At 32.2% G+C, this 21,785-nt stretch overlaps 2 protein-coding genes and 1 long non-coding RNA gene across 10 annotated transcripts; 2 read left to right on the top strand and 1 right to left on the bottom strand.

Annotated features, from left to right (window-relative positions):
- The first annotated feature begins 356 nt into the window (after positions 1 to 356).
- LOC105148896 (uncharacterized) lies at positions 357 to 5,332 on the top strand. Its single transcript, XR_846513.2, has 2 exons — positions 357 to 5,019; positions 5,098 to 5,332. It is a non-coding gene; the product is annotated as an uncharacterized LOC105148896 (long non-coding RNA).
- Positions 5,333 to 6,233: 901 nt separating this feature from the next.
- crim (QVR superfamily protein crim) lies at positions 6,234 to 9,702 on the bottom strand. Its single transcript, XM_011060929.2, has 3 exons — positions 9,523 to 9,702; positions 9,300 to 9,434; positions 6,234 to 8,894 (listed from the first exon to the last, which is right to left on the bottom strand). Exons 1-3 carry the CDS (start codon positions 9,572 to 9,574, stop codon positions 8,614 to 8,616), a joined length of 468 nt encoding a protein of 155 aa, XP_011059231.1. The 5' UTR covers positions 9,575 to 9,702; the 3' UTR covers positions 6,234 to 8,613.
- A 2,076-nt stretch (positions 9,703 to 11,778) lies between these two features.
- Positions 11,779 to 21,586, top strand: LOC105148910 (transmembrane protein 8B). Of its 8 annotated transcripts, none has more exons than XM_087413566.1 (14): positions 11,947 to 12,037; positions 12,323 to 12,528; positions 12,799 to 12,970; positions 14,230 to 14,443; positions 14,565 to 14,692; positions 15,643 to 15,926; positions 16,412 to 16,683; positions 16,832 to 16,960; positions 17,825 to 18,027; positions 18,200 to 18,357; positions 19,903 to 20,129; positions 20,411 to 20,605; positions 20,813 to 20,947; positions 21,354 to 21,586. In XM_087413566.1, exons 3-14 carry the CDS (start codon positions 12,873 to 12,875, stop codon positions 21,555 to 21,557), a joined length of 2,247 nt encoding a protein of 748 aa, XP_087269692.1. In that variant the 5' UTR covers positions 11,947 to 12,037; positions 12,323 to 12,528; positions 12,799 to 12,872; the 3' UTR covers positions 21,558 to 21,586. The 8 variants fall into 8 exon arrangements, with proteins under 8 accessions (XP_087269691.1, XP_087269689.1, XP_087269692.1 ...); XM_087413567.1 differs by lacking the exon at positions 11,947 to 12,037 and adding an exon at positions 12,060 to 12,205; XM_087413570.1 differs by lacking the exons at positions 11,947 to 12,037; positions 12,323 to 12,528 and adding exons at positions 13,549 to 13,627; positions 13,700 to 13,850 and having other exon boundaries at positions 12,881 to 12,970.
- Positions 21,587 to 21,785: the final 199 nt, after the last annotated feature.

The following is a 21,785-nucleotide window of genomic DNA, read 5'->3' as shown; positions in this document are numbered from 1 at the left end:
AAATTCCGGCTTCCAAGAGTACACAGCCTGAACGAAAAGAGATACCGGAATGGTTCAAACGGCATTCGAAGCGGCTTTTTAAACTGACCAACATTGTCTCAGACCCGGAAGCTCTAGGACCTTTCGTTCAAAAGAAAATGGCGACTTCCGGAACGGAAGTAGATATTCCAAAAATTCCAACTGATGAGCACGGATCATGACTGGTACTTCTGGAATCCGTAAAAAAAAAAAAATTATAATTCCTTCGCAACACGGTAACCCTGACCCCGTGCCAGTCACTCCGATCTAATCGACATCCGATGGTTCCCGAACAGACCGAAATATCGATAAATGGTGGAAATAAAAAAAAAAATCCCCATTTTTCCAGACCTAACCCAAACTTTATAGACTTCTATAGTACGGATTTATTAGACACTCTCATTTTTCCTTCATTTTGGAGGGTGTGGGACTTAGAAGAAAAAAAAAATTTGAAAAAAAATTAAAAAAAAAATAAATTCAAATTCTTAAAGTTGGTCCTACATGCCTATTTCGTCTCTGTACGTCGTCTAGACACTTTTTCATTTTTGAGTGGGACTGAAAAATTTCAAAATTTTCAAAAACCAGAAATTTAATTTTCGTGGGTGGGGGTATCGATGTATCTCGACGAGAGGAACAACTTTGTTCCTTATAACCACCCCCCTCCGGTGACCTCCGACCCCTCAAACGATTCTTTTAATGTTTTGTCAACTTTACAAAAAGTCCACAGCCCAAACGGTGACAGATACGACAAAATTGTATAGAACATTTTCGTCTTCTCTCAGGGCCTATTGTATGGGAAAAATGCGAAACTTTTGAAATTCCGACATTTTTATTTTTTTTGTGACTTCAGAGCCCTCTATCTACGAAACCGTGAATCCTAGGGCAAAATTGTATACCACCTTTTGTGTTTGGCCCATCGAGATCTATGAGATAGCATTCTTGAAATTTTCAAATTCCGACATTTTTGATCCTATCCCCACCTAAAAAAAAGTCCCCAGGCCAAGGGGGGGGCTGGAGGGGGGGACCAATACCAGGGGTAGGTAGACCCAAGTGAGTACTATAGGGAAAAAATCTAATCTCAAATTCGCAAGTTGTACTAACCCCTATACCTAACCTAACCTAACCTAACTCTAACTCTAACTCTAACCTAACCTAACCTAACCTAACCGAATCCATTATTTTCGACCTAACCAAAACTTAGAAAAATACTGGAACTAACCAAAAGTTCCCAATTTTTAGTGGAACTAACTAAAAGTTCCCAGTTTTTAGTGGAACTAATAAAAAAAAATCCCCAATTTTCTAGTGGATGTAACCAAGAATCCTCTAATTTCTAGTGGATGTAACCAAAAGTCCCCAAATTTCCAGTGGAACTTATCAAAAGTCCCCATTTTTTCTAGTGAAACTAACCAAAAGTCCCTGAATTCCTAGTGAAACTTACCAAAAGTTCTCAATTTTCTAGTTGAACTATCAAAAGTCTCCATTTTTTTTTTTTTCTCTTGGAACTAACCAAAAGTCTCCAATTTTCTAGTGCTACTAATCAAAAGTCCCCAAATTTCTATTGGAACTTACCAAGTCTCCAATTTTCTAGTGGAACTATCCAAAATCCCTATTTTTTTTTCTCTCTTGGAACTAACAAAAAAAAATATCCCCTATTTTTCTCCAGTGGAACTAACCAAAAGTCCCCAGTTTTTGCGATATAATCCAAATTCCCCAAATTTTCCAGACAACTCAAACTCCCCAAATTTTGATATACGTCTATAGTTCGTTTTGTCGTTTTCCTCGTTTTTCTTTCATTTTTTTTAGGGGTGTGGGACTTAGAAAAATTTTTGAAAAAAAAAAATTAGAATTCTTAAAGTTGGTCCTACATGCCTATTCCGACTCTTTACGTCGACTAGTCACTTTTTCATTTTTGAGTGGGATTTCGAAAAATTTCAAATTTTTGAAAAATCAAAATTAATTTTCGTGGATGTGGGTATCTACGTATCTCGACGAGTGGAACAACTTTTTTTCTCATGACCACCCCCCTCCGGTGCCCCCCCACCCCTCAAACGACGCTTTTATCGTTTTCTCAATTTTCCAAAGTCCACAGCCTAAACGGTGACAGATACGACAAAATTATATTGAACATTTTCGTCTTCTCTCAGGGCTGTTATATGGGAAAAATGCGAAACTTTTGAAATTCCGACATTTTTATTTTTTTTTTGTGACTTCAGAGCCCTCTATCTACGAAACCGTGAATCCTAGGGCAAAATTGTATAGCATCTTTTGTGTTTGTTCCGTCGAGATCTATGAGATAGCACCCTTGAAATTTTTAATTTCCGACATTTTTGATCCCATCCCCACCTAAAGAAAAAAAAGTCCCCTGGCCAAGGGGGGGGCGGGAGAAGGTGATACCAGGGGAAAGTAGACCCAAGTGCGTACTATATGGAAAAAATCTAATCTCAAATTCGCAAGTTGTACTAATCCCTATACCCTAGCTATATAGTGATTTCAGTCTACGAACGAGCCGACAGACTAGCTAATTAGGCTATTGTCTCTGGCAGAGATACGCATTTGATGATCCCATTTTTTGAATTTTCAAATCTATGTAACCAACAGATGTACAGTGAATTGTTTGGGTGTTCTAGCAATGAGTCGTTTACTCGCAATATAGAATATTGTAACAATTATTTGGTGAATTCCAAATATATTTGGTTCAGGTAATTTCAAATAAAGAGAAAATCGCAACTATTAATAGAATTAGATCGGGCCATACATCCTTGAGGGAAAGTCTTTTCCTCTTCGTCATAGTGAATTCTCCATTGTGTGTTAATTGCGACATATGTGAAACTCCAAATCATGCCTTTTGGGAATGTAATGGTTTTACGAAACAGAGAGTATTGCAAAATGCCTTGGTCAGGACTAGAGGCCTCCTCCCTCATCCGGTCGAATATCTTATGGCTACAATTGAGGAGCATACAATTTATATCTTAAACGCATTTATCTGCTCTATTAATAAGTTTATTTAGTATTATAATTTTCTTTCTTTTATTTATTATTAATTTAATTCAATTTAAGTCAACACGGCAACATATAATACTTATTATTTTATTTTATGTTATCTTTTATTTTAAGTTATTACAGGTTGTTATTACATTTTTAATAGCTATTAAGAAAAGGTATTTTTCATAAATGTCTGCCGTTTTAAATTAATTTTTATGGATTCGCTTCAGTAGCTGTCAATCTAGCTTATCTATGTTTTTGTATATTATTACGGTGTGAAGTGTAAAAAAAAAAAAAAATTATTTTTATGATCTTTAGTTATTAGGTTGGTGCATATGCAATGTCGGATTTTTAAGTGAATATATAAAACTGCATCTTTTTTCAAAAGCTGTTTATTTAATCAAAATATGCTCCATTTGTTTCAATACACTTTTCTTAACGAGATTTTAATGCATAGATGCCTGTCTTAAAGAAATTTTGATCTTTAGAATCAATAAACTCTGATATGGAATTTTTCAGTCTTCATTTTCTGTCCTCATTTTCATACTGTTTAGTCCGTAAAAATTGTTCTAAATGTTTAAAAAAAAAAAAAAAAAATGAAAGTTGGTTGGCGAAAAATCCGGTGAAGGATAAGTTGGGTGCTGCAAAATTTCATATTTTATTTAATTCATTTAATTTCGCAATTTTTTTGTACGACGTATGCGGCCGAGCGTTGTTGCGGAGAAGTATTGGGTCATGCCGATTAACAAGTGATGGGCGTATAATTTTCAATTTTTCATGCATTTCATCAATGTACTGGCAGTACTTTTCGGCTGTCTCTCCAGTTCGAAGGAATGAGTAATGAATTACTCCAGTCACATTCCATCAAACTGTTATTAAAATTTTCCGTGGATGATGTGATGACCTTGGAGTATGACACAAGCCTCATTCCTATCAAGCCACCGAGCCTACCTTTTCTTATTGTCGTAAAGAACCCATTCTTCATCACAAATAATAATCCGATCGAAAAATGGCTCTCGATGAAATCGGATTAGTAATGATGAGCATACGTTCAATCGATCCAGCTTATTTCGCTCGATTAGTTCGTGCGGTACCCATTTATCCATTTTTTTCACCTTGCCAATTTCAGAAAGGTGTCGCAATATCGTTGTATGGCCAACTTTCATTCTGGTAGCAAGTTCCCTTGTAGATACAGTTGGATTCGTTTCCACCAATGCTTTCAGAGCATCATTTTTCACAGACGTTTTGGGTCTTCCATGCGGTTCATTTTGTAGGGAAAAATCATCAGATCGAAATTTTTCAAACCAACGCTGCACTTTTCGATCGTTAACAGTATTCTCCCCTGCCTTGTTAATATTGCGTGCAGCTTTTGCAGCATTATTGCAGCATTACTGCAAGTTTATACTCATATAAAAAAATTACATGAATATCGGTTGAATTCATATCCTCATGAAATTCAAAACAAATAACAAAATAGAACACTTTTGAGAAAATCTTCTTTATTGAAATGTGACTCTGGCAATGGACAATACGACTAACGAGGTTATGCCAAAAACAAAAGCATAACGAAAATAGGGAGACAAACGTTCATATGTAAAGAAAATCCGACATTTCATATGCACCAACCTAATATAAGCTAGATAATCTAATACATGAGCGCAGTCTGTGATTATGAAGGAACTTTACATTCTCAGAAATGGAAATGTACCCTAAGCACGTGCTGATGATATTAGTCTTGTATGTAGTTCTTGTCTGATAGGCTCGCTCTTAACGGCTATACCCCTTCTTATATTGTCATAATAAAAAAAAGACCTACAATATCGTTTTTGAGAACAGTGATTATTCGTATAAAGTTAGCCTCGATGAATTTTATTTGTCGTATACAGCAGAGGCCTTTACTATTAAGGCTGCTTTAGATTATGTTTTGAATCAAGACTCTAAAAAAAACCCACGGATTTGATATTTTCTCCGATTGTAAATCTGTTTTGGAGGCTATTAGAAATAATCAGCTTAACATTTGTAAGAATTGTTATTATGGAAATTAGAAATCTGCATTATATACTCAAGGGGACGTACGATATGAAGATTATTTTATAGGTGCCGTCTCGTATTGGCATTAAAGGTAATGAAGTAGCTGATTCACTGGCCAAGGAAGCTGCATCAAAGAGGAAGATAAGAATTTATATATACCGATATGAGATTTAAGAAGAATGTTTAAGTCAGAAACATGGAAATATATTCAGGATACAATAAGGAGGCAGTGTAGTAAAATAAAATTTGATTTTGATAATTATTATATGAATAAAATGAAACCTTGGTTTTGTGAATTAAATGCGGAGCAGTATTTTGTTACTTTTGTAAATAGGATTAGATCTAATCATTATAACTTAGGGGTTTCTCCAGCAAAGAAGAATTATGTGGATAATGAGCGATGTGGATATGATAGAGTTTGGATCATATTATTTGGCAATGTAGATATGATGATTTCAGAGCTGTGTTAGATCAGAAATTAAGGTTAAGAAGAGTATTTTATCAATGTTTTTGAGCTCATTAAATCAGAAGATTTGTCAACATTAAGAGTTATTTTTAATTTTATCAAGAGAACTGGAAGAGTTATTTGAAGTTGTTGTTCCATAGATTTATGTTTGTCATACTTTTTCTTTTTTTTTGTTCTATTTTGAATTAAATTTAGTTTTGCGCCATATAACTCATAGGTTAGGGTTGAAGGCGCCATTTCTCTTTCCCTCACCTGAGGGACTTCCTCCTTAATAACTTTAGCTTAATATCTCGGTTCGTGAGGCAGAGCAACACTTATTTCTGATTCTTTCGTTTTATGCAAAAACGCATCGAATGAATATAATTTCATCGATTTTTGAGATGATTACCCTCCATTAGATCTTTATCAAAGTTAGATTTCATAATTAGTAAAAGAAGAAAGAGAAGCATAAAACTTTTCTTTTTTTGCATAAGGTACACCTAAGGACTTCGATTCTTTCCCTCGAGTACTTTCTTAAAACTTCCAAAAATTCATATTATTTCGTTTTTACGTTAAATTTTGTTGTAAATAGAAATGTAGTAGAAAGGTTTAGCCGTTAATCGCGCACGGACTGTAAGTATTAATGTAGAAAAGTGGTCATTTTTCAGTTAGTGAAAATTTTTGAGGAAATTTCGAAAGAATCGAAGTCCTTGGGTGTACATGCAATAAATAAATATTTGGTCTCAATGATTAAATATTTTATATTTCAGTATTGCAAATTCTATTATTTTTATATTTAATTATAAAAAGTTATAAAATCAGTTACATACAAATAATACTAAAATTATAATTTTCTATTTTATAAATATACATATTTTTGTAAGACACATTATTTAAATCTTCTATCTGCTATATTAATGGACGGCTTTGCGATATGTAACAATATTATTGCATACAAAGAATATTCACGCAATGTTAAAATGAATATATTTTGTTTTATAAAAGGTTATTAATTTTATATACAGGGTGTCCCGCGAGACTTCTCCAATTGCCCATAAGAAGGAACATGGGATCGACATAAACATAAAAGTAAATAATAGCTAAGCAATAGCGCGCTTCTTTCAACTATCTAACGCTATCTAACTATCTAACTATCTGCCGGCGCAGCCTATGTTTGAAAAAGTGGGCTGGGCTATACTTCGAGTGGCCGGAGCATTTCTATCGGCGCACTCTCATTAATACAATTGTAAACATTAATATCTTGATTATTATTACGAATATCGCTAAATGGTGAAGGACTTTTATGTTTATTTCGATCTCATCTACTTTCCTATGAGTAATTGGAGTAGTCTCGCGGGACCTGTATATATATGTGTATATATATATATATGTATATATATGTATATGTGTGTGTGTGTGTGTGTGTGTATATAATATATATATATATATACATATACATATACACACATATATATTGCGCGCGCGTGTCAGTTACATGTATGATTAAACATTTTTCAAAATAATGTATCTTAAGATATGATATTTAACCATATATATATATATATATATATACACACACACACACACACACACACATATATATATATATAAATGGATAGATGTCAATGTATATGTACGTATGTATATGTAAAATAAAATAAAAGGCTATGATATATAAGTCAGTGTATGCCTAATTTGTATTCATTTAAAAATAAATACTTATTATATTAGCTTTGAGATAACTTGACAAGTGAGTTTTTTAAAACTAATATTATACGGATATCCTGATGAAAATTAAAATCTGTACGTTAATCGAATATATATTTGATTTACGCTGCAAGTTTTTTTAGGACACTTGAAGTTTTCAATACTAAAATGTAAGAATCAAATGACAAGCGATAAATGTCATCAATGAAACAATATATAAAAGTTACTTATTCATATATAGTATATTATAATTTTATATATATATATATATATATATATATATATCCAGATCATTGCTACCTAAATATCAATATAATGTTATTTGTCGTCATTTCAATGTCAAAATGACGACATATAATATATATGGATTGATTTACTATCAATATCGAAAATCTGTTATACGCATAATATCTATTATACATTTTCAATATTAGTGTATGTCAAGATATGTTCCTAATAGTTTTAATAATTGAATAATGCATAAGTATATGCTTTCGTACGTGGCATTATGTAAGTGCGTTAAACATATAAGCTGTATTGACTTAATAGCTTTCTATTTTTTTAAAGATAAATATAACCTTAATATAACCTTATAATTTTAGGCCTTATTCAAAAATGTTTAAATGTCAGATACAAAAACTAAGAAAATGTATGTAACATATACTATATGTATACTATAGTATATCAAAATATTCGAAACGTATACTACAATAATTTCATGACTTTTTTCGAGAATATAACTCCAATTTAAGATGGTGATTTTCAAGTTTAGCCATCTCATCTCCGATGTTGATAAAATTAGACTCATGAAGAAGTTCTAAAGAAGAAAATTTGTCTTTTTAGAGCAGAGAATCTGCTGTCCTGTGTAATTAAAGCAGAAAATATTTATTGTAGTCTCGCTTACATGTTCTCATGTCCCTCTATGCCATCGATATGACAAGATTTCCTAACTTGAATAGTCGTCAACTTTAACAATTAATACCTCGATCTATAAGGCGGAGCAACTTTTTTTTGCCAGATTCATTCATTTTTCGTGCAAAAACGCATCGAATGAGCCTAATTTTATCAATATCAAAGGTGAAGAGACTATACTCAACAATTACAGACTTTTGTGTATACATTTTTTTAAATAATGCACAAATATTTATATTTTTTAATATCTCTCTTTCTTGGAATTTCCTTCCTTTGCCTCTCAGCAGAATCGCTTGGCTCATTTAGACATGAACTTTTTTGTTATTATTTGCAGCAACGCAATTTTATCATTTATTTCATTTTTCTTTTCTTGTGTCTTTGTTTTATTTTTCTTTCTTGTATAAATTACTCTTTATTTGCTTTATTTTAATTTACTATTGCTTGTAAATAAGAATGTAAATAAACGTTTTGTCTATCTCCCTCTCTCTTCTACAAATTGTATCATATATGTAACAGCCTTAGGATATAAAATACTGTACAGCGATTTCTAAAGTTATAAGTAATATTGAAACAGTCATAATCTCCGCACTGTTACATCTATGATCAAAGTAACAGAAGCACCATGTAACCTCGTCATAATAATCACGATGAATATCCAACTGATGAATACTGTTATTGACATAATGGCCTAATCGTACATCTTTAGCAGCAGGTCTGCAGCCTTCGTAATGATCCGCAGGAATATCCGTTCTAAAGCTACGTACGGAGCTCAGGCATTCACGGGTAATAATTGTTTCCGCTGAGGAAAAAATTGTACGATTATGCTTTTTTCATTTAGTGACACAAGTCGACACAAATGTCATTCTATTTCTTGACATTCAGAGAATAATGAAGATAGAAAGACACTTGTGTTAACTTGTCATCATGGACTAAATGCTATATACATATCCCCTGTAGCAAAGGGTCACATTCACGTCACAACATTAATCAGGAAGAACATATGTCACTGCGAGATTGTCGTAACAAAATAACACAGATTTAGATATTCACAGGTCACCATGACGTAACCATGATTGTTGTGATGTAATTGTGACGTTTTTTTACTTGGGAGGATATATGCACATGTATGTTTCCTTTCATATGTCATCTAAAAATCAAATAAAAATTTAATATGTCGTCTTGTAAATGTAACATGAATGATTACCTCCTTTCCGTTCAATTATCTTTACACACTTGTCATCGTATTCTGGGCAAGTTTCTCCCCAATACCATAACCAATTTAAAGGTGTTCCACATCCAGGATGATTACTGTTACACCTGTAGCAATACAAGCTATCGCCTGCAATTAAAATGTTATTTCAAAATAACATGAGAATAATAATCGGATATGATTCACTGCCACGCCCTTTGTAATGAATATACTGTACCCTGATTTGTCAAAACTATCAAGAGAAAAACTGTAAAAAATATTTGTTTCATCTTGTTATACTTAAATAAACCGTTAACAAAACATTTATTTCACGCTTTGTGCTTTTATGCGACCTCGTTTATAAACATAAGAAAAGGTAGATAAGCGTATGTGTATACAGAGAGAAACCTGAGAGAGGACATACATGACGGCCCAAAACCTGTAACCGCAAAATGCTGCCGCGCACTACTGCCCTCTGACAAAGTGAATGTAAACTATATAGGAACGTCCACTTTTCTTATGGTTCCTGCACACTGGACGCGGAAACGCTTGCCACGCGGCAAAATGAGACGCTGTAAGATCTGCCGCAGACAAAATTTCTGTAACAGTAACCTTAAGACGTAAATTTAAACCGATGAGCCAATCAGAACTACTGCTTTAGATTTACGTACTATAACGAAAATAAAAATAGCAGTAAACTTATTCATAAGGCGAGTTTCAACCGGATTAAAATTCGCCTTATTGCAAGGTTATGGATAAGTTTACTATTATTTACATTTCCGTTAAATTACATAGATCTAAAACAATATCCTGATTGGCTTATCGGCTTAAGTTTACATCTTAGGCTGGGTTTTCACTTGACGCTACGACGCTCATTTTCGGTGTCAAAACAGATCATGTTATCAAAATTGACGCTTGATATTTGTCAATTTTGATCACGTGATCGGTTTTGACGTCGAAAATGAACGTCGTAGTGTTCAGTAAAAACCCAGCCTTACGGTCACCGTTGAAATTTATGCGCGACAGCCCTAATCAATGAATACAATAGGAGCCGTAAGCTTATTAGCTATCGCACATTTTGCCGCGCGACAAGCGTTTCCGCATCCAGTGTGCAGAAGTCATTAAGATACATTGTCCACTTTTGCACGATTATATGAACCAAATATCGATTTATCATCTCCAGCCTTGAACGTTGCTATGTAGTTTACATCCACTTTGTGGAGAGCAGTAGTGCGCGGCAGCATGTGAGGATATGAGACTCAATACGAGTCTGCCTCTCAAGACAAGCCCCACGCTTGTCATATGATGGAAGATGTAAAAATCGACCACTTTGCTTGGAATTAGTAACGATGAATTTATTACAGAAGCATGTATCTATATGACCGTACAGGACGAGTGGTCTAATCTCTCTTTTTTTTTATAACGCTGCTTGTAGGCAACTCACAATCTACAAAATCTTTAGGCTTCCTCCGCTCGCTGCGCTAGTGAGGCATTGAGAAGTAGTTCCCTACAAACAATGGCTACGTTGTGGCTGCTGTGTCCAATTCGCCGCTGGCGCCGAGCGTGTCTGGGCGCCGGCTAATAGCGAAGGAAGATTGACGAGAAATCACTAAATTTGCAAAGAAATGTTACTCATTGCTTCTGACTCACAAGCCATATTAATATAAACTCAAATGAATGTTTGGAACATACAGATCGAAAGGAAGATAGAGATATAATTGCATACATTACGAGTTTGGATGTCGCATTACTAGGTTAAAATACGAGAAATTAAAAAATCTACTCATAATAAATTTAAAAAATAAATAATAAATTTAAAATCTACTAATAATAATAATATTAGGTGTTGGAATTAATTCGTAGCGTTTTTTAATGAAAGAATGTTATTTATTTCACATGAGCATTAAAAAATACATTAATGAAAGTACTTCCCATCACTTGTAAAACGCTACGAATTAATTCCAACACCTAATAAATTTAGCATTTATCTGACGGCACGAGTAATTATCTAACGACATGAGCAGTAACTGATGCTGATCTCGCAATAAACATAAAGATGATTAATCTTACCAATGAACATAAAGATGATTAATCTTATCCATTTTACTAACGTATCTATCGCTGAGGCTTACAAAAGGTACGGTCAACACGATGCTGCAACCGTTTTGAAGCTGAACGTTTTTTAATTGATCACTATAAAATTCTTTCTTCTAATTGGTCCATTAAATGCTTCAAAGCATTTGTAGCGAGACTTTGACACGACTAAAAAGTCCGCACGCAGAATACCATGACATCAGAGAGAGAGAGAGAGAGAGAGAGAGAGAGAGAGAGAGAGAGAGAGAAAGAGAAACCGAAAGAAAAACTGACTCGATCGCTGCAACTAACGCTTACAACACCACAAGCATTTTGCAGTTACAGGTTTTGGGCCGTCATGTCCTCTCTCAGGTTTCTCTCTAGTTGTTGCTTCCACTGCTTGACGCTTGCATGTAAGTGTACCTTTAGCTATACTTTCATGACTGCGCATATGCAATACCGTCTACTACACATGCGCAATTATAGCTGCGTATTGATTAGAAAAGGATAAAGATACCACATATGTAGTTGTAAAAATGGAGTCAGTGTTTTTCGATGTTTATTTCCTATTCTACAATTAATATATACTTTTGTCATGATTTCAACGTTTTCTTTGGAGCTTTATTTGACGTCTCGCCGATTTTCCGTTTTTCTGAATCTTTTGTTCATTTTTTTTCCAAGTATGTTTATCTTTCGCGATAAGTTACATTTTTTTCATTAATCTCTTTATCCGAATTGCCAAAAATTATCTTATTCAAATTAATACCAATATTGATACACTATATATATACGTTAAGTAGAATTGCTCAATTATATTAGAAAACGAGAATTAGTGAAATTCATGCAAGGTTAGAAATAGAGATTAAAAGGCGGAAATATATTATACTCTATACGATTTATAATAAATTTATAGTACAAAAATTCTTTGTCAAAAATTAAGATCAAATTGAAATTATGAATTGCAGCTAGTTATATGAGAGTAAGAGAAAAAAAAGTAATTCAAATATGTCAACCCAGTGAAGAGAAAAAAATTTTTTTATTTTGCAACCCCCATTAAATGGGATGTATAGAATAGAATTTATTTCACTTCAGTGTACAATTTAGCCAAGAAGGGGATTTACAATTTCTATCTATTCTTGACGCATACGTTCATCTATACTTTATCCTTTGGGTTCTATACTTTATCTATACTTTATCCTACGTCTTCTATATTTTATCCTTTGGGTTTTACATGCACTAACATCTAATATTTATTATCTCTTATCTGTCATTGTTTTTGTTCTACACTTATCTTACTTCTCGCATATCTGATTTTATATCATTTAACTACATACTTTTGTCTACTACTTTTGTCTTCTTTATCTTATCCTACATCTAATTATTTATCTAATCGTCTTACATGGATTATATATATTTAAGATGATAAATTCTTCATTTGCAGTGAGTCGCTGTATAATACCACAGGCAAATCAGGAAGATTTACTTCGCTCGTTCAAGAGCTATTCCGACGTGACAATGTTTCACTTTACAGTACCGAAAGAGGTGCCTCGAGCTACATGGCAATTCGCTGCTTTTATGGATGATCCTACATGCCCTACACGAAAAGTTTACATGTAATATTTTTCCTTTTATCTTAAATAAACTTAAATTTATATACAAGATGTCCTACACCTAACATAATCATCCCTTGCATGTCTTTACAGAATAAGATTAAATCAAAAATATGTTCAGACACAAATTGTATAGTTTATAATAGAGCACAAAGTCAGTTTTTAACTCTTTTCCTAATCGTATGAAGATATAGCCATTTTTTTTAAGTGTAATTATACGTAATATTCCTCTAATTTATTTTTACGTAATATTCCTCTATAATTATTATGCGTGTTAAAATGTTAAGGTAGAGATGAGAGCAAAGAAGCAATAGTTAACGATACATTTATATGCTTTATTCTGATACATTTTAACATGTAAAATATTAAATATCTCGTAAACTATTAAGTCTTTGTTAAATGTACTTTAATACTTTTTATGCACAGAATAATGAAATTAATCAATTCTCAAAAAATTAATAGTTGACGAGATATTTTACATTTATCAAACTTATATCAAACTACCAGAGAATAAAGTATAAAATATCTCATAAACTATATGGAATTTGTAATATTTTTTACCTTAATACTTTTATATGCAGACTTATTAGACGAATTATACTATGTAAAAAAATCATAAATTCCAATTTATTAAATGGTCATAACCTTCATGTAACCATGGTAAATAAATTTTTTTTAATTGCTTCTACTGTAACTTATGTCCCTTTTATACTATATTTTTCATTTGTAAAGCTAAAAGGAGAGGTCACATTAGATGGGATATCCATTGTAAAAATTATTTGCTCAACAAGTGTTTTTAGAATAGAACACAATTCTACAATATGTAATGACTAATCGAATTTTTCTAATAAAAAAAATTATAAGAACAGTTGGATGGATAATTGTAAGTTATTAATTAATTAATTTAAGCCATCTGTATTACCGACTAAATTGTAATTTTTGTATAACAATTACTTTTTTTCTCTTTTACAGATTCGAAAATTCTTTTCCAAGATTAAAATATATGCATTAATATGTCTATAAGATGAAGTGCCGAGAACAACAAAAAATTTCGAAATTGAAATCTTAAGAAAATTTTTTTTCGTTCTCAGCATAAAATTCACCTCATAGATACGTATTAATGCTGGATATTTTAATGCTAGATACTTTAATCCTGGAAAAAGATTTGCGAATCTGTAAAAGAGGAAAAAAGTAATAGTGACACAAAAATTATGATATAGTCGGTAATACAGACGATAATTTTTTTACTTTTTTTACTTTAGATACCTAAAGTTTGGTAGTTATCCAGTAATCACTGCAAATAATGAAATATCTGTATCAACAAAGTCAACCAAATATGATTACGATATCATAGTCACTACTACTACAATTTATCAGCCGAAAAATGTAACTGTTGTTCCAGTATATGAGCCGCAACCTGGAGATTGGTTCGTAGCAGCTTATATGTCTTATTGGGATAAGAAGGTTCAACAGCAGGTATACCAATCAGCTATTTTAATTATATGAATAATTATTACTACTTCGTTATTACAAATATTTTAATTTACGAGAGAAAAACATATATAATCTACTTTATTCCTCTTAAAACTTTTTTTAGGGCTTAGGACACAAATGCCAATATAGTATAGGTGCAATAGCTCTATGGTCGCAAATAGATAATATTATAAATATTCCTATTAATTATCAAATGAGATTGCGAACAAGCGCAACGACAACATACTACAAGTAATATTAAAATTGTTATTTCATTTATTATTACACAAGGTGCATTTAATATTTATAAAATTTTTTTCTCAGTAGACCGAGAAAAAATATATATTTATGTGCATTATATTGTTACACACGCGCGCGCGCGTGTGTGTGTGATATGTATGTATACAAGGTGAATATGCGGCCCACTCGTCCCAAACAGGTAGAGATGTAGGACTAAATTGAATAGAAAAGTCCTCTATCATTTTGTAATGCTCGCAATAATTAACGAGATATTAACGTTTAAAGATAACCGGATACGCGCGTCCGCTCGACTTACTATTGTCAAAGATACGGCCCATCGAGTGCACGGCGCGCGAGCCGCGAGGAGCGGGAATGGCCTAGTAGGCACGCCGCGCTCTTTGAGCTTAGATGCTCGCGACGGTAAGCCCCGCTCCTCGTGTCCCGCGCGCTCGGTAGACCGTACTTTCGGCAATAATAGGTCGGGAAGACATGCATATTCGGTTATCTTTAAACGTTAATATCTCGTTAATTACAAAATGGTAGAGGACTCTTCTACTCAGTTTAGCCCACTCTATCTGCTCGGGACGAATGGGGCCGTATATTCATGACACCCTGTATATATATATATATATATATATATATATATATATTTGAATTACATTTTTCAATTTACAAGTGCAAAATTTAAAAATTTTATGCAGATCTAACTTAAAGAAAACGAATAGGTAAAAGTTATACAAAGAACATATGTTTTCCATAAAGGAACACAATGAATCGCATTCTTGTTTTTGTCAATATTAAACAAGAAAAAATGATTCTTTGTGTTATGTTGTATTATACTGTCATCTGTGTCTCTAACTGGGAAAACGCTCTGAATATGCTGCACTATTTTCTATATCATTTTTCGTTAATTACATTACACAAGATGCAAAATATTCACATCAATTATAATTTTTATTCAGGATATATGTTCCGTCAGGATTATTGAGCTTCCGTCTATCAGTTTGGAACTGCAACTTTACGTTGCATAATTTTCGTGATATTAATAAACCTTGTATCGAGGCTATGTACCTGAAAGGACGTGTTTTGCCAACATCCAATTATTTTCATTCCACGGAATCTAAAATTCTTACCACAAACGCTAGTTATTCTTTCATAGAATCTTCTCCTTATGAAGATAGTTATTATTATTTATTAATTGTTTCGAGTAGCATTATAGAATTCAACATCAAGATTGATACAACAGGTAATTTAACTTTGATGTATTTTATTCTCTTGCTGTATATATGCGTATTTATGAGCGTAAGTATGTGTATATATATATTCACGCTCGCATAACACAGTTCTCCGAAGGATGCTTTAGACTTTCTGCAAAACTGAGGTGTGCGCGCGCGCGTGTGTGTATATATTCATATATTTGCGTACGTATTTGTGTACATATTGGCATAACTAGAAAATTAAACGAATACAGTAGACTCGACATATTATACAAATATACCTTTTATTGGAATACCTTTTCGTAAATTCCACAGACGAGCGAATTTTCGATAATTTGTATATTGTCGAGAGTAAACAAATTGCAACAATATATCGAATTCAAATGTGGTTGTAACATCAAGTAATCATGATTGTTTTTATGTATAAACAAAAATGTTAATTATACATACGCACGCGTACGTGTAAAAAGAATGTACAAATGTAATAAAAGAAATATATAAATAATTATTTTAGAATGTCCAATCGGATTAACAGAAAAATCGTTTACTAGAGAATACACGAACATAATTCCTTTAAGTTTTAATTCTATAACGAAAACGAGTACTTACAAAGAGTTAATAAAACACAGATGGTATAATGAAGAAATCAATGGTAGCAAATTTTACAATAAAGATGAATTTTATCAAAAAAATGAAAAGCGAGATACTGATAATCAGTGTATACCAAGACATCGATTAGTTCGTGTTAAACATGCGGAAACATTTTCAACTATTTATCTTCTGCAGGTGATATCTATCGTATTAAGATGAGCTGTGTTTTTTTGTTTTTACGCTATATGGAATAAGGATTGGAACATGATATATATATTTTTAATTGTTTATACGATAGCGACTAATTGGTATTAACACTATATTCCATCACCGAAATTTTTAGGGAAAAGAATGGTTAAATTCAAGACTAGTATTAACTGATTCAGTCCCGATGATGACGCAATTTGATATTTTACCATTGATAGATATCGGTGGCACACTTGATATCAATGTACATCTGGAAGTAAAGAAGGTACAAATTTTAAAATGTTAAATTTTTTAAGTACTTGATTAAGGTAGCTTTCTTCAACTTTTATATTTTTATATACATTATAAAGATAAAAAAAGGAACATTTCAGTTAGGTTTGCGTCTCAAGACCGAAAACTATTTCACTTACGGTCCTTAAAAATTTTTAGTTGAAAAAAACATTAATTTTTTTTCCCTTCAAGAGTTTTTTACTCTTAGCATACGACTGCGCGTATAGGTGTCTCACATATAAAGCCCTAGATACACAATGCTAGGCAATAGCGATAGGAATAGTATAGAAACAAGCGATGTATAATAATTCCTCCATTTTAAAAACTCAATAGAATCAGATATTTCTAATATTATAAATAGTTTCTGCGATTTTTCTCTCAATTTTCAATATTTTCATTCTTATTCTAATGGCACAGAATGAATATTTTACGCGCGCAAAAAATCGCAATTTTAGTGTAAAACAAGTGAAACCGTATGCATCATGGTCAACTCAACTAGCAAAAGTGCGTGCAAATGAAAGAGCGATAAATGAAATTTATTGTGTAGACAAAATAAATATAAAGGAAATAAATAAACATAAATAAACAAAATGAATTTAGAATTTAGGATTGTATTGATAAATATCAGCGATGCGATAAGGAGTTATTAAATTATTTGGGTACTTTAGTGTAAAAGATATTCATTAGTCAAGAATGACTAATATTCATGCATTCTATGTAGGAAGGAAATAAAGGAAGGAAAGGAAGGAAGCTGTTTAATAATAGCAGGTTATATTTCAGAATAGAAGAGCTAAACTTAAAGTGGTTCGATATATTTAGAATCGAACATTGGATATATATACTTGTGTAATCCTTTTAGCTGTCATCAACGCGATCGATTTTGGTAACAATGTGCATGCAACGAGATCGTATACCTACATTAGAAGACCGTCATTCTTGTCAAAATGGAACTTTGGCGATAAACTTGTCGTCATTAAGCAAACGTAACGCAAGTTTATTGATAGCGTATCCACAACCTGGCACATGGTACATTATTATCCTTGCGACATGTTATAATTATGGGTAAGTGAGAATATTCTTCTGAAAAGATTTAATATAATAGCTGCAAGGATGCTGGAAAGATATGTAGGCTTATCGAATAATTATGTAGAGGAGCTTTTGATACAAGATTTATCAAAGAAGTCGTGAATAAGAAATAGTTTGACTTAATACAATGTTTTGTGTCTGTTTACAGTAAACCTGTGCGCTGTCAAATCGCAGAAATGTCAATACTATTGAACATACGCACCAAAAAGTGTATGTTTTCTGACCAAAGTCCTTGTGGTAATCATGGCATTTGTCAAGAAATTCAAAAGAACATTCTTCACTATGCAACATGCAATTGTTTCAAAGGTAATGTTATTTTGATGATATAATTTTTTTCATACACCTCTTGTACAGTTTTTAATTTTGTTATTGAATTACAATTAAATAATAAAACATACTAATTAATCATTCAGTAATCAATAATTTCACGTTTGAATTTCATCCAAGGTAACTTTACTGACAATATATTTTTAATTTTTGACACATCATTGAATTCCTGTGTATCGGGAGAGTGTCTTAAATTTTCATCAGCGAGTTTCATATATGTAACAAATTTTGAATAATTTTGACATTATATTGTATTTTTTGTCATAGTGCAATTATTTACTCTCGCACGCACGCACGCACGCATACTTGTCTGTAGTTATATATTTCATTGTTTGAATTACAATGAGATTTAAATGAATCGAATATTTTAATCATAATGCTAACAGATTATTCAATTCGCACAATTTTATAATTCCATATATAAATATACGCACATGCACACATACGATCAAAGCATCCCCTCATTTTGTGAAAGCAATATTTATTATTTATTTATTTATTTCAATCCTTGGCTTCCAGTTTACATACAAAACATATATATATATATATATATATATATATACACACACATTATAATCTATTCCTATATTAAATAAACTTTAATAACTTCAAACGAATATAAAACTATCTATTTTGTGAACTCATTATCTTGTCCTATATTCTAGTCTAACCCATTATCGCAAATTAACATAATCTACATATACCCGCCAAGTCTAAGAGTTTGATACTCTTGTACCGTCTGACTAACTCTGTGTGTGTGTGTGTGTGTGTGTGTGTGTGTGTGTATATCAAAAATACTTGTACTGAATTAACAGCATTGATCAAATTCGCCTCATCGTAAACTGTGATACATGTAATTATTGTCATAAAAAGTCCAATTATTATACATAACATTCTCCTTCTTCTCTGTTTCCCTTCTCTCTTTCGCCTCCTTCCTTGCCTTGTCTATCCTCTTCATTGTTTCCAGACTTCTGCCTTCTTCCCTTATAAACTCTTCCATCCGCAATTCATTCTTTGTCGCTTTACACTCCTTTAATATATAGAGTGTGGAAAGCAATATTTAATACAGTTTCTCAAAAAGAGAACGAATATATTTGTGTTAAATATGAAGTATATCATGGCTATACAGATAAAAACATTATGAAAGTGAAAAGCATAAAAATGTTATTAATGTAATATGTTTGCAATTGCAATTTAATATAATAATAAAAGAAAAATGATAAATGTTTCCCTTTACATAGTCAGCCCCAAATGATCTCCAATTGACCCCTCCTTCAGGATCAAAAGGTCAAGATCAGTTGGAGGTCACTTGGGAAGGTCACCGATTGTAAAGGTAAACATTTATCAAAAAAAATTTACTTCAATGACCAATATAATTAAGTGTCACTCCCGAGATGAGAGCTAGGCCGTGGTTTTATTTTATCTTTAATTTTATGCAACGTAAAGTGTGCACGATTCGAAATTGACTTATACAAAAATTGTGTGAATAAGCTACAAGTTTCTATTATTTCAATCATCACCTAGGTTACACAGGATGGGATTGTACAGATATTTCAAATACCGTTCCTGTTATTTCTCTTATGAGTACCATATTGCTCATCACGAGTAATGTTTTTTTCGTACCAGCTGTATACGTAGCCGTAAAACGAAAACTGTACGCCGAAGGATTGGTGTATTTGATTACGATGCTGTTCTCGTCTCTGTATCACGCTTGTGATGAAAATGGTCGATTTTGCATTACGAAGTATGAGGTATATGTTTTCGAATCTTTCTTTATTTTTAGACATCCTACTTGTAAGAGTAATTATGTATTCTAGTCTAGAAAAATAAAATTCTAATTAAATTTCATTAAAAATGAAAGAAAGCAATTAGTTCAATTATCTTTAATGAATAATAATAAAAAGAAGTTTACACCTATCTTTCATGATATTTACATACATATTTTACAATCGAAAAAATGGAATTATTAAAATTTACATCTTCATACTTTCAGTACATCATATTTATGAGGTAATGTACTTATTTCATACAGATCTTACAATACATGGATTTTTTTTCGAGTATTTTGGCATTTTGGATAACATTAATAGCAATGGCAAAATTATCAATCACTATTGTACCATTATGCCATATGACAGGAGTGTTCGTCATCACTTTTGGAGTGCAGATAAACAGGATGTGTTTAATCAGTATATTGATACCGCTATCATTGGGTATCATTATACCGGTAATCTAGAATAATTTTCTTTAATCTTTGATTAATCGAATGGTTCTGCACCAAAGAAAAATTGTTAATGAATGAATAAATAATTTTAAATATAAATAGAGACAATTTTCTGTAATGAAATGTATAGAGAACATGATCGAAATTCACGTAGAAATAACTGAATTGCTGCATCAAGGATTGATAAGAAAATGGCAAATTCTGTTATAGGTTTTCAGACATACTTATCGTACTTTTCAATCCAGAAAATGCAAGAAGCCAAGCCGAAAGATACTACTAGGTTTGCTCTTTGCTACTACAGGTTTATTACTCTATTCTTTCATTGAAACGGAGAAAAATTATCAAGTACGTATGTATGATGTGCGTGTGCGTGCGCGCGCGCGCGCGTGTGTGTGCGTGTGTGTGTACAATTTTTATGTGCACATGTATATTTTATAAATTTTACTGCTTCAAAGAATTACATATCATAAATAAACATTTTTTTTGTAAACATTTGAAGAAATGTTAAAAAAAAGCTCTATAATCTCCATACCATTGTTAACTAAATCTCGCATTATATCGAATTTGAAGAAAAATAAAAATTTTTAAACTTTTAATTTCATAAGTGGTAAAAGATTTTGAGAAGAATTTTTATTGTACAATTTAAATTTTCTTTTATGAGTATTGTGACTAAAACGGATTTTGTTAAATCGTGAACATATTATCTTCTTTTAAGAGCCTTATTATCTCTTGTTCATTTATTTTGTTGCAGTATGTACACAGTGTTTGGCACATTATTATGGCAATATCGTTAATATTCTTGTTACCACCAGCAAAATTACAGCAAAAAACTACATCATCGATAAATGCTTCATTTGATGATAATAGTGAATCGTGGAGTTGCAAAGACGGGATTTACGGGATCCCTACATTTACAATAATCGATCAGGAAAATGGAACAATCGCATCAAATTGAATATTTATTATAAAAATCAGTTTCCAAGTTTTCTTTTTCTTCTTTTTCCTCCCTCTCTCCCTCCCTTCCCCTTCTTCCGCTTCTCTCTTTATCTTTAATAATAATTATTATACACACACACACACACACACACACACACACACACACACACACACACATATACATATACATATATACATTGTATACATATATATGTTATTTATATAATTTTGTGTGTGTGTGTGTGTG

This window comes from Acromyrmex echinatior, chromosome 14, assembly GCF_024713525.1.
Source record: "Acromyrmex echinatior isolate Ae372 chromosome 14, ASM2471352v2, whole genome shotgun sequence".
NCBI classification, from domain to species: Eukaryota; Metazoa; Arthropoda; class Insecta; order Hymenoptera; family Formicidae; genus Acromyrmex; species Acromyrmex echinatior.
Note: the sequence above shows the minus strand (reverse complement) of the source record. Positions and strands in the feature narration are given on the sequence as shown.